This window comes from Mus caroli, unplaced genomic scaffold (assembly GCF_978045245.1).
Source record: "Mus caroli unplaced genomic scaffold, Mus_caroli_1 scaffold_8, whole genome shotgun sequence".
NCBI lineage: Eukaryota > Metazoa > Chordata > Mammalia > Rodentia > Muridae > Mus > Mus caroli.
In genome coordinates this window covers 38772109-38785523 of record NW_028227263.1, presented here as the reverse complement: position 1 = coordinate 38785523, position 13415 = coordinate 38772109, and the positions used below count along the sequence as shown (strand labels likewise).

At 44.8% G+C, this 13415-nt stretch overlaps 1 protein-coding gene across 1 annotated transcript in view; it reads left to right on the top strand.

The window, feature by feature from the left end:
- Positions 1–13415, top strand: part of Ppfibp2 (PPFIB scaffold protein 2) — a 148112-nt gene that overhangs the window by 108971 nt on the left and 25726 nt on the right. The window contains 5 exon segments of the mRNA XM_029479474.2: positions 2288–2380; positions 8091–8202; positions 10098–10159; positions 11161–11236; positions 12667–12770. Coding sequence (XP_029335334.1) covers positions 2288–2380; positions 8091–8202; positions 10098–10159; positions 11161–11236; positions 12667–12770 — 447 coding nt within the window.

The following is a 13415-nucleotide window of genomic DNA, read 5'->3' as shown; positions in this document are numbered from 1 at the left end:
TAATGACTTGAGTATCAGGTGTTTGTTCATCAACAGCTATGTGTCAGGATCTGCTGCGTAAGAGGTTCAAAAAGGCTCCCCAGACTTCACAGAAGGGAACAGAACTATCCATTAGGTAAACCTTACAGGAGATCTGTAGGAAACACCTGAAGAGTCCCAGAGAGCGTATTAATGTGATGGGGAGGTCTTTGCTTGGGAAGGCAGGAATTAGCATGGTGGGCAGGTAGAAAGAGAATGGGGTAATTATAAGCTGGGAAGTAGTTGAAAATTCTCCAGTGGACATATTAGAGTTTATCCAGGGCAGGGCAGGCCAGGCCAGGCTGGTCATGAGGTAGCACGGAGAAGCAAGGGAGTGCCATGATCAGATGGGTGTGCTAATGCCATTGGTCCTCTGGGAGTTTAGCACTCAGGTTTTCCATAGGGCCTAGGTCACAAAGGATCAACTATTTGAAGCTACTCAGGTTACCAACACTCACTGCATTCTGGGTGGTACTTTTGGAGGGAAATGAGACATAACAACATTTTTGGATGTGACATAGGTAAAGCTTGGACCCAAATAGAATTAACGGCCTTTATGGCAGTTCTTCTGATAGGAAGTAGTTGTTATCTGAACTGAAGTGAAGTTTGGTTCAAGACAACAATGTTGGCAGGTCCCATTGGCAGTGCATGTTATAATCCCCAGGGTCTGGAAGGTAGAAGCAGGTTTGAAAGCTTGAGGCTGATTTGTACTGTGTATTGAGTTTACAGGTCAGCCTAATCTTTGAGATTCTGCCTCAGGAAAAAAAACAAAACAAAAAAACTAAAAACAAAAACCAAAACCCCCCCAAAAACCAGGGCAGGAGAGATGGCTCAGCGGTTAAGAGCACTGACTGTTCTTATGAAGGTCCTGAATTCAAATCCCAACAACCACATGGTGGCTCACAACCATCGGTAATGACATCTGACGCCCTCTACTGGTGTGTCTGAAGACAGATATAGTGTACTTACATATAAATAATAAATAAATCTTTAAAAAAAAAAACAAAAAAAGAAGAAGAACAAACCAACAAAGATAACATTGCTGAGTATTGCCCCTTTCTTGAGGGAATTTTCAACCAGGGATCCCAGAGTTAGAAGATGCGAGCTTAAATTCCTGCCCTGCTTACCACCTGTACAAATGCGTATGCAGAAGTGATTTACACATCCCTTCCCCAGTCAGGAAGCGGCACTGACTTCTCATCCACAGTGTCATAGTGAACACTCATCTGTAGAGCTTCCCACCCCCGAGCTCCCCAGTCTCATCTCCAGTGCATGTGACATCTAATCTCTGTTCCACCTCAGTGGGCAGTCTCACTTTCTGCCTCTACTGGATTCCTCTCTGCATGCCTCCCTGTTTCTCTAGTTTAACCTCCTCGTCAGAACAGGACGCTCACACTGGCATCTGCGGTTGGCACTCAGCATTTGTTCTCTGATTCTTACTGCCTGTGAAGCCTCGGAGGCTTGCCACTTCCTCCTCTGGCTTCCCCACCTTCCTCACAGAGAAATAGATGCTTCTCTCGCTTCCTGCTCCTCTCTCCACTACCAGGGAAGTTGCCTCCACTTCAGCATCTCTGCACCTTCCACTCCCAAGCTTGACCTGTCTACTTGTGACACCTGTATATGAGCTGGGCACATCTCATGGAGGTTCAGATGTCAGAGGAAGGGGATGCCAGGATATACGAATAAGAGGATAATATTGAGTTTTAGCCTGGGAGGTAGCTTGCTTGGTAAAGTGATGAGTATGAGGACCTGAGTTCTATCTCCATAACAAATGTTTAAAACAAACAAACAAACAAAACTACCACCATCACCACCACCAACAATAAAATAACTCCCCTCGCCCCCCACCCCCACAGTCCCACATGTAGTCCTAGCAGTGTGGGGTGGAGGCACGTAGATGCCTGGAGCTTGCTGGCCAACCAGCAAGAGACCTACCTGTTCTAGAGGAAAAAACAAATAAAAAAACTAAGGAATATACCTAAGGTTGTCCTCTGGCCTACATGTGCACATGCAAATGCACACATATGTACACTGCAGTTTCTTCTCTCTCATAAACTCCCTGGCCTTCATTTTTAAACAGGCACACCGCCTTTTCTGGATCCCAGACCACGTTTAAAGCACAAAGCTGCAGACTTGGAGCCTGCTGGCTCCAGACAGCTGTAGACAGTTGCTGCTGGCCCAGCCCCCTCTGCATGAGCTTTATCCAGTTTGGAGCCTTCTTGCTTGCTCTTTATCTGTCACAGCTCTGACATTCTCCCTCTTTCTCCAGGAGTTACTGCAAGAGCTTAAGCACCTCAAAATCAAGGTGGAGGAGCTGGAGAACGAGCGGAACCAGTATGAGTGGGAGCTGAAGGCCACCAAGGTAACCGGCAGTAGGAGGCACCCGAGGAGGTTGAGGGGTGGGGCTCCTGCTGGGAGGGGCTTCGCTCTCAGGCTTCCCTACAACAGAAGTGTGGAAGTGCAAACCAGCCCCACACAGTGGCACCTAGGCTGTAGTGCAGTTCTGCTGTAAAAAGGTTTCTCATGAGAGCCTGGGAAACTGAAGTGAGAGCCTCTGAGGTTCCCTGGCCCTGCTTCCTTCCCCTGCAGCATCCTACTGTTCCTGACTTAGCCAAGGAGGTTCTTGGGAGAGTGGGTGAATGGGCTGGCAGGTGAGTGACAGCAGAACTCGGGAGTGTGACTGTCTGGATTGCTGGAGACACCTGAGTAAACTCAGCAGTTCCTGTCATTATTGGTTTTCTAGAAATAATTTCTCAAACGATAAAGCTCGCTTTATTTTTTCAACCAAATCATTTTTTACTGTATTGGGGAGCTTGTTGTATAAAGGACACCAAAAAGAAATTCTTTAGTGGGATATTGTTTTCTTCTTTCTTGTAAGTTTCTCCTCATTGAACTGCAGGGGTTAAAAGTAGTGTTAAGTTGGGTAGGTATCTTGGGGCACTTGTCATCCCAACATACCCACAGCATATTGAATCAGGAGGGTCACTTGCAGTTGGAGGCTGTCTTAGACTACATAGTGGGTTCCAGGCCAGCCTGAGCTAAATAGCATGCTTCTGTCCCAGAAAACAACAGTACACCAAAACAAACAAACAAAAATAGGAAAAAAAAAAGATTTAAATATTTTTGTCTTGTGAGTTATGTCTTAAAAATGTTAAATTAGTTGTCAGGTGAACAATAGGAAACATAGCACTAAAACTTAGTTAAGCTATTTTTAGAGTGTGTGAGGGTGGGATGGATGAAGCAAGGGTGTTTGGGTATGCATGTGCTCTGGCTACCTGTGGAGGTCAGGGTGACTTAGGAAGTGGGTCCCCTTGGGTTGTCAAGTTTGGGAGACAGGAGCTTTTATCTGTTGAGCCATCTTTCCAGCTCAGGAGTCTGTTGTTTGAAAAATATATAATAAATTCCAAAATGAATAAAAGACCACTGAATCTCCCAATACAGAGAAGAGACTGTTGGAGCAGAAGAAAAGTTCTGGTCACTCTGATCTGCTCACTAGCATTGTGTGGCTCTGTCACATACCGGACTGTGCCTTCTGGGGAGTGACAGATAGTAGGATTCAATAACAAAGGGCTTCACTTGGGCATTAGGAGGAAGAAGGAAACTCTAGGTCTAGTTTCTCCTGGAGGAAGCCTGGGCCACTGCCACTTAAGAGAAAACACTTCTGCTTTTCCCTTAGGTCCTGTAGAGCCATTCACGGGTGACACCTGGTGATGCTTTGCAGGCATTTCAGTGTTCAGTGTGTGTTCACGTTTTTGTTGTTGTTGTTTGCTTGTTTGTTTTTACTTTATTTTTAACGTACTCACTTTATATCCTGCTCACTGCCCCCTTCCTGGTCGGTCACTCCCTCCCCCAGTCCTTTCCCCTTCCCTCAGTTCTTCCCCCTTCCCCCAATCATTCCCCTTTTGTAACTCTTATTCTAGGGGCCTGACAAGCCTTTCTGGCTTCTGCCATCACTGCTGGCCTGTGGTGCATAATTACACATGTGGGCACATCATGTATGTTTATGTATGAACTCATAAAATAATTAAAAAAATTTTTTAAAAGAAATAAAGGAATAAAGATCACCCAGATCACCCAGCTGCTACCACCACTGTTACTGGTTCCTCCCTACCAGGTGTTTTTGTTTATGAGCCCCCACCCCTTTCCCTCCCTTTCTCTTCTCTTTCTTGCCCTCTCTACATTTCTTCCTCAGTTTCTGGTGATGATTTATACAAAAGTATGTATTGTGCTTTTTTTCCATTTGAAAATTGATGATTTAAATTACTAAAAGAGAAGTGCTGCACATGATGTTAGTATTTATATAATCATATTCCCATATATAAACCTTACATGCTTAACCATTTTTCAGACGACAAAATGGAGGCCTAGAGAGTGCAAGTAACTCTCCCACACTCTCACCACCAGGCAGGCCTGGCCTGACATGGACTGTTGTTGTCTGAGCACAGAGCCTTGTGTGTGCTTGGCTGTGTTGTCACCAATTTAAGAGCCTTGTTTTTTCCAGTAGCTCAAAACTTTCCACTACGGCACTCATTCCTGCCAGTCCAGCCCCGGTGAGACCTTTGAAGTTGCACACATCACCCTTTGTTATAAAACCAAGAAACTCTTTTTAATCCACCCAAGCTCTGTGCCTTGGCATGTGGATCCGTGAGATGCTAAGGCGTCTTTAATAATTACCAGGTGTGAAGCACCTCCCACCAGAACCCACCCAGCCCTTTGCACACTTTTCTTTTTTAAGTCAGAGAGCAGTGCTGTGGATGTGTTTGACACTGGTTTTGCGAACACAAGATTTCAGTTGCCCGGGCGAGGTTGGGGCCTGGGTCTCCCCTTTTTGTGCTGTCCTGTTTTTTCCTGAAGTGGCAGCTTCCCAAACTGAAATCCTCTCTGTGTTTGTTAAGTTGCTCAGTTTTCAGTGTAAGCCTCCTCAGTCCCTCAAGGTGGCTCATCCTCATTATAAACAACAGTAAGGTTTGTGCCCTGAACTTAGTAAGACACAGTCCTGTAGGGATGCAGATGTTTTCCTGCCCTGCAGGGACCCAGAGCACCTCTTTCTGCCACACTGCCAGCTTCTGATTGTCAAGGATCTCAAGCAGCAGGTTTTTTTTTTTTTTTTTTTTTTATGGTTGAGAGAGCCATTGTTTTCATGGTTCTGGATGGGGCTATCCATCCATCTATCTACCTGTGGGACAGGTAGCTTTCTACAGATAGCAGAGAACCTGTAGTTTTTCCTGGTTCTATGGCTGTTTCAGAGTGAAGGTTGAGTCAAATCACTTGGACTTTAGGATCTGTGGCAAAGGCTCATATTTTGGATACTTGGTCCCCAGTAGTTGAAACTGTTTGGAAGGAATTAGATGTTGCCTTTTTAGAAGATATGTGTCATCAGATAGTGGGGCTTTAAGGGTTTGAAAGTCTATGCTATTCTTAGTTAGCTTGTCTATGCCTCATTCTTACTATATAAGCTCTCAGCTACTGCTTCAGTGCCACACCTGCCCACCTGTCTGCTATAATGTTCTCTGCCATCATGGTCATGGACTAGACTTTGAAACTAAGCCCCCAATAAACTTTGTCCTATAAGTTGCCTTGGCCATGGTGTCTTATCACAGCAATAGAAAAGTAATTAAGACAGGAGCCATAGTAATCAGTGACCTCATATAGAGGCCAGCCTCAAGGAGAAGAGACCCCTGAGAGCCAGGTGTATACTCTGATTCAGTAGGCCCACTTCACTGAAGTCTGCCTGTGAGGCTAGCAGACAAGCGTAACATTGGAAACAGAGACCATCCTGTCCACACTAAAGAGCCACAGGCAAGGAGCCATGCAAGAAAAGTTGAGAGATTTATCTCTAAAGAATATCGTGACCCTGGTGGAAATGAGATGTATTTGGGTTGAGAATCCTAAGGCTAGAGTTGTTAGGAGCCATTGGCACCATTATCCATAAGCCAGTGGACACACAGGCCCCAAATGATGTGTGGTCCATAATGGGTGTCCATCTCAGTAAGCTGGATGGAATAGCCAGACTTTGCTCTCTTGATTCTGGGTACAGCCCAGAGCAGAAGAATGCGCTTCATAGTGAGCTTTGCAGAGATTTGAAGCTTGACCTTGCATCTCCTGTTTTCCTTTATATCTCTGTCCCATTTGGAGGATGTGAGGGGAGGTTTATTCAGAACCATTGAGAAGGCTGAGAAATACCAAGTCTCTTAAGAGTGGCCTTCATTCCTCCTATTAACCTGGTAGCATGCAGCCTGGGAAGCCTGGAGCTCTCCACTGGAGGAGCAGGCCGGGAGCGGGGATGGAATTCTGCATGAGAGCAGACTAGGTGAGTGGGTAAAGCTCTGTATTGGAGCAGCAGGCTGGCTGATGAAGTCCTGTGATGAAACAGAGAGACTGAGGTATGTGACACCCTACATTGGAGCAGGCAGGCTGGGTGGGTGGCATTCTGCATCAGAGCACATGTCAAAGGTTGGCATCTGTTATATTTTTAATGGACATCCCCCCTCCCCTTCCCAAAGGCTCACACATTTGAATGTCTGGCTCCTAGTTGTCAGACAGACTATCTAGAAAAGGATTAGGGGGTGTGGTCTTGTTGGAGGAGGTGTGTCACCCAGGATGGGCTTTACATTTTCAAAAGCCCACACCAGGCCCAGTTTCTCTCTTGCTCTGCCTGCTGCCTGTGGATCAGGAGGTAAAGCTCTCAGTGACTGCTCCAGTACCATGTCTGTCTGCTTCCTGCCATGATGACAATGGATTAACTTCTTCCTTCTGGAACTATAAACAAGCCCCCAGTTAAATGCTTTCTTTTATAAAGTTGCCTTGTTCACTATGTCTCTTTCTTGTAATAAATAGAACAGTAACTAAGACAGTAGTTTTTGAAAATAGTGAGAATACTGGCTGCAGGGTGTGATAACACTGAGAAAAACCTGGCAGGCAGAAGAGTCACCAATAGGACTGGTATTCACTTGGTTCCTTGCTGCAGTTCAACGATTGACTTGGGCCCCACATTATACTCTGACAGCCAGAGTTAGACTATGACTAGGTTCCTACATGGTGAACAGTAGGCAGGGTAGATGCCTTTGCTGTGCGTTTCACTGCTCAGAGCATAGTTCTAAACCTTTTCTTGGTTTGACGTTCAGAATGGAGCTTTTTCCTAAAGTAAGGAAGAGGGTGGGATGAACTGTTGTTGTGATTGCAGTATTTACTGGGCCTCACATATATGATATGAGAGTCACTCATAGTGGTTATATTACATAGTCTTCCCACAGGCCATGAAGTAGAAGCTAATAAGCCAAGACTCAGAAGGCTCAATTACTTGTCCAAGGTCATGCAACTTGAACATGAGAGATTCTAGATTTGTCTGGCCACAAAAGGCTTCTTGGAGTGAGATACAAGGAGCTCTGATTTTCTAATGAATCTGGAAAGCATGGATAACCATGCGTAGTGCGGTGATGAAATGTAACCTGTTATGCATAGTGGAGATGTGGGAACTACCCAGTGTCAATGCCAAAGTGTGTGTGTGTGTGTGCGTGCGTGTGTGTGTGTGCATGTGTGCATGGATGAATGTGTGTGCAGTGTGCTTACGTGCTTTCCTTTAAGAAAAGTATATGTATTTAACACACTCTAAAGCTTGAATGTATGCACATAGGCAAGCATACAGCTGTGCCTGGAGGTTGGGCAAAAGCATTAACTGCACAAAAGGAGAATATCTAAGGTGTATGTGTATCTTGGGAGAGGAAAGACCATGTGCAAAATCAACAGTTCAACTTGTGCAGCAGGGACAGAGCCTTCCCACTGTATACAGTCCCAGCTGCTCTGGCCTCAGTTTTACCCAGGCTTTACAGACAGGGAAGAGAAAGAGCTTGGTCAGATAAGGAGATGCAGGAGCAAGCTGATGGCAGGCGAGTGAGTTCCTTCTGCAGGATTCCGTCTTTTGGGGAGGGCAGTTATCCACTCTTACTCCTCGTCCATGTCCTTCACTCCTGCTGTCTCTTGGGATCCAGTGGGCTCTGGATTATGCCATGAGGTGCTTTGTGATGAGCTGGAAGTCTCTTTGATCCAGAAGGGATTCTCTGTTGCTTCTTCAGGCTGAGGTAGCCCAGCTGCAAGAACAGGTGGCCCTAAAAGATGCAGAAATTGAGCGTCTCCACAGCCAACTCTCCCGGAGTGCAGCTCTCCACAGCGACCATGCAGAGCGAGGTAACTAGATTGACTGACAGCACATTGTCTTAGGTCCTGGGCCCACTCTTATGTCTGGGAATGAGTATGTCCTTGCATGTCTGGGTATGAGTAATGTACACACACACGTATCAGTGTGTGTGAACATGTACTTATGCATACAGTGTGCTTGCCTATGAAGTTGAGTTTTATTGTGGGACCTTTATCACACCTCTCCCTTACCTAGAACACTCAGCTCTGAAGGCTTTTCTCACAACATTGTTTGAAGCTCTGTGTAGCCCCTTCTGGAGGTTTTTTTTTTTCCCTAAAAACAACCTGACTTCATTGGGTTGAAAGGCCTGGCCTCTGTGTTACCACCAAAGAGGGGGCTTAGCTGTTCATCCTGCCTGACATTTGTAGAAGGCCCTGAGGTTACAGAAGCAAACCAATTCCTTGTCATCCTTAGATCTCTACTTAAATGGCATTTCTCAGGAAGCTCTTCTTGACCTCAAGTAGTTGACTCTGGTTGTTATTCTTGAACTCAGCAGCCTCTTGTTCCCAGCATAGCGTATACTGTTACTTAGTAGTGCTGGGTTTTGGGAGGTCTTGAGATCATCCTACTCTAACTCAATGATTTTATCTTTGTTTAAAAGCACCTCAGAACCCAGCACAATATTTGGCTCACCATAAAACTGAGTCATTAAATAAGTGAAGTGATACTGGATGCTCCCTGGAGAGTGCAAGTCTTGTCGATTAAAACCAGAAGAAACCTTCAAGTTCTTCTTAACATGCATAGTATGTTGTGCAGTTCTCCAATGATATGGAAAGATCACATATGCCCAAGCTCCTCTACTTGCCACCTGGATACTGAGCAATGGGGTGCTGCCAGTGTGTAGCCTTATCCTGGCCTCAGCACTCCCCATCTTGGTTCTCTAGCTGGCGTGAGAACATTCCCAAGTTATCAGGCATGACAGCAGCTGCCTGTACTCATGGCACCATCTTGCTGTCCCTTCCCACCTTAATTTTCTTTTCTTTTGGTTTTAGATTGAGCTCAAGGCCTTGTCAATAGAAGACATATTACTGTGCCACAAAACTGTATCTCTAGCCTTTACATTTTTTTCTTTTATTTTGAGATACTAAATTGCCCAGGCAGGGCTTGCAGCTTGTATCTCATACCTCAGCCTAGGAAGAGCTATGATTATAGGCTTATAGCTCCATGCTCATATATAAACATTTATTTAATCAGATTATACAGTTTAAAATTAAACCAACTACTAAACCTTTGTATGATGCCCAGTCTCCATTTATTATCCATAAGTAGTTTTGGGTTTTCTTTTTTGTTTGTTAGTTTTATGTTTTTTTTTTGTTTTTGTTTTTTGAGACAGGGTTTCTCTGTGTATCCCTGGCTGTCCTGGACTCATTCTGTAAACCAGGCTGGCCTCAAACTCAGAAATCCACCTGCCTCTGCCTCCCAAGGGCTGGGATTAAAGGCATGAGCCACCACTCCCGGCTGTTTCGGTCTTTCTTTCCTAAATTTTTCCTCTGCTTCTAGTTTTTCTGACTGAATGGTCTTCCCTCAAACTAATCAGGAGCCTAGGCATCTGATTATGATATATATGATATTCATGCATAGAATATGAATATTTATGTTCTTAGGAAATGCTGTTTATGAAAGACTTTCTTTTCCTCTCTGTCAGCTTTGAGTAAATGATATTTTTATTTTGCCCCTAGATACAAAAAAAAAAAAAAAAAGACAAAACACTAGGTTATTCATAATGTACCCAACAAATGTCTAATGAGACCCACTGTGCCAGATACCATCCTGGGCTCTTTGGACAAATAAAACGGAGCCATATTCACATGTCAAAGGCCATTAGCATATGTGAATAGCTATCAGAATTTGTCAAGTAATTCCTTCTATACCTCAATTCTTCTAGATCAAGAAATCCACCGTCTGAAAATGGGGATGGAAACACTGCTTGTTGCCAATGAGGATAAGGTGAGACAGTTGCCATGGCACCTTGTCCTTCTTCAAAGGCACCTCTAACTCTTTGGTCCCTTCTGGTCTCTGCTCTACTGGATAGTGCTATGCTGTTGCTGACAAGATATGTTAAGACATTTTCAGCTTTTGGCACTAGAGACTCAACTTCAGTACTTGTTTATGATGCCTGAGAATTTCACATAAACTGAATCTCTCAAAGGTGACTTAGAGCCCAGTCTGTTCATGGTGGTGTGCTAAAAACCCCCTGTGCTTGCTCATGTCACAACTCTTAGCAAGCTCAGCAACAGCCCCTATGTGTGCAGTTTGCCTCTCATGGTAGAAATATCATAGGGACACTTTTAGCAGCCTGCAGTGCCTCAGTTTACCCTGCTACTAGATCCTATCTGATTCCTATATAATCATAAAATAGCTACGTACATACACAGAAAAATACCTAGCTAGTTTAAACAGGGTCTGTGAGAATCATAGCCCCACATTTTCAGCAGAAGAAAAAGACTCAAAAATGCTTGGATAACTTTGCACAGGTGACCAGCTAAGATTTCAAACCCCTGTGTTTCAGGATCTATGTGACCTAAGGCCCCAGACTGTAACTTTGAAAGAATGAATCCTTCCTAGGACATCCTCTGTTATATAAAGTACTTCAGATTCCGAGGGGATGGCTGGAGAGATTGGGAAATGTCTACGTGTGTAGCTCCAGAGAGTGACACAGCAATGAGAGGCACTGCATCAAGACTGTTGAGAGGGTGGGGCGGAGAGGTAGAGTTCTGCCAGCACATAGGCCTCTTCATGAGTATCAGTGAGTGTTGACCCACACCTTCAGATAGGGCCATAGGGTTATAGGCTGCCTGTGAGGCAGACCACCGGGGCCCAGTGAACTCTGACTTTTTCTCTTTGGGTCTTTAGCTGTTTTATATGGGATTTTCTTCACTGTGGTCCAGATAAAGTTGACTAGAGACCAGAGGTGGTGTTAATCTTGTTCTGCTCTTATACCATGGCAGGACCGTCGGATAGAGGAGCTGACAGGGCTGTTGAACAAGTACCTAAGGGTAAAGGAGATTGTGATGGCAACTCAGGGTAAGAGAAGGAGGAACCCCCATTTCCCCTGAAAGATATTTTCTCTACTATGTCAGAAGCAGGAAAATTCTGCTGTCAGGGTCTTTGCCCCCTGGTTGGAGATGCATTAGGGAATGGATCCATATATAGACTCTTGGAAGGTGCAGATGATGATTTCTGGAAATTTCATCAATATGGTAGTTAGATCAGAACTTCTAGGGACCACCCGTTTGTTTTTAGCTCTTGGGAATCCTCATTAGAGGGTCTTCAGTCTGTCTTCTTAGGATTCCTCATTTGAGGCATTGAGAGGAGTCAGACTGGGTCAGTCAGAGCCCTCATGGGCCTCAGAGCTTGTCAGTGTCTCACAGGATATGTAGTTCCCCGCAGATGCAGCAGACATGGAGGGGGTTTCTATGAGTCACCAGGTAGCCAGGTTGCCATAGAAAGTCAATATTCATGTTTACCGCCCAGATCCGTGCAATATACAAGCACCTTATGTTCATATGAGCACAGTGGTGCTCTGGTGGCTCATGCACCGGACCTGGCACTCATTGTTGATCTGTAAGAGCAGTTAGTTTTTCACAGGAGAGTGGTGTGAAGGATACCTACTTCTGGCTGAGCTACTGACTCTGTTTAGAAACAAACCTTGTCTCTGCGGGGATAGGACTGACTGGTTTTTGCCCAAGGCACCTGTCAGGCCCTATGCAAGTGTTGCAGCCTCTTTTTTCTAATTCTTTGTGATGTTTGGGCCAAATCCCTCATGGGACCTGATTGCCTTTGGCCAATAAAAAAGAACTTGGAAGCAAGAAGTGGCTTACTCCTCTGTTTTAGGGATAAACTGTGACCTTAAAGTGACCCTTGTAGCAACCCTTGATTGGATGCCCTGAAGAATTTTTCCATTCCCACTATTAATATCTCTTTATGTAGTAATTACTTTTCTTGTTGCTTTCATCAGATACATGACAGGAAGCAACATAAGGGAGAAAAAAAAAAAAAACAAAAAACCCTTACTTTGGCTCACAGTTTGAAGCACGTGCACCACGGCAGCAGGAATGTGTAACAGGGACTCCTTGCTTTCTGGTTGGCCAGGAAGTGGAAAGACTGATCAGAAATGGGCCCAACATGGATCACCTCTGAGCCCAGTAGCCCGCCTCCTCCAGTGAGGCTCACAGGTTTCCAAAATGGCAATACTAGCTGAGAACCAAACACATAAGCCTAGGACAAACATCCTATACTCAAACCATAACAATGTAAATATGTCTTAGTCTTTCTTGTTTTGAGACAGGGTGGAGTCAAGCCCCCAAGCTGAAGCAATCCTTCTCAGTGTTTATTAATAAAGAACAAACACCATTAGGGTTCCATGGTATGAGATTTTGAGCAAGTCTCAACAGTATTTGAGCAGGTCTCACAGTAGTGATATAATGATCTTACCAATGCTTTAATATTTCCAGGGCCTTCAGAAAGAACCCTCTCCATCAATGAAGATGAAATAGAGGGAAGCTTCCGAAAATGGAATACCACAAATAAAAGCCCAGAGGAAGTCCTGAAGCAAGAGGTACTGTGCTTCCCACAATGTAGGGTTCATTTGCCATTGGAGAGCTTGCCTTGATGTAGAGAGGCATCCATCCAGCAGACACCTATCCATTATACATCCTAACTGAGGATTAGTTCAGTCCAGGGATCCATTATACATCTTAACTGATAAATAGTTCAGTCCAGGGGATAGCCCTTAAGCTTTGGCAAGAAGGTTCAGTGAGCCGGGCCGTGGTGGTGCATGCCTTTAATCCTAGCAACTGGGAGGCAGAGGCAGGCGAATTTCTGAGTTCGAGGCCAGCCTGGTCTACAAAGTGAGCTCCAGGACAGCCAGGGCAATACAGAGAAACCCTGTCTCGAAAAAACAAAACAAAACAAAAACAACAACAACAACAAAAAAGGTTCAGGGAGCAAGTACCTAGGCTCAGGCCTGAGCTCTGGCTAGGGACTGCATGGTGGCCACTGAAACTCTGAAGGGCAGGAATTTTCCTCTTTAATTGGCTTTCTGTTTATCTTTCCTCTCTGGCATGAAGCACAGAATAAGAATGGTGTTTATTTACCAAGGCTTCTCCAGGGTCTGCAGTCATGACTTATACCCAGTGGACTTCTACATATTTGATAAATGAGTGAGTCCATCTTGACTATGTAGAGACACAGACATCTTCCA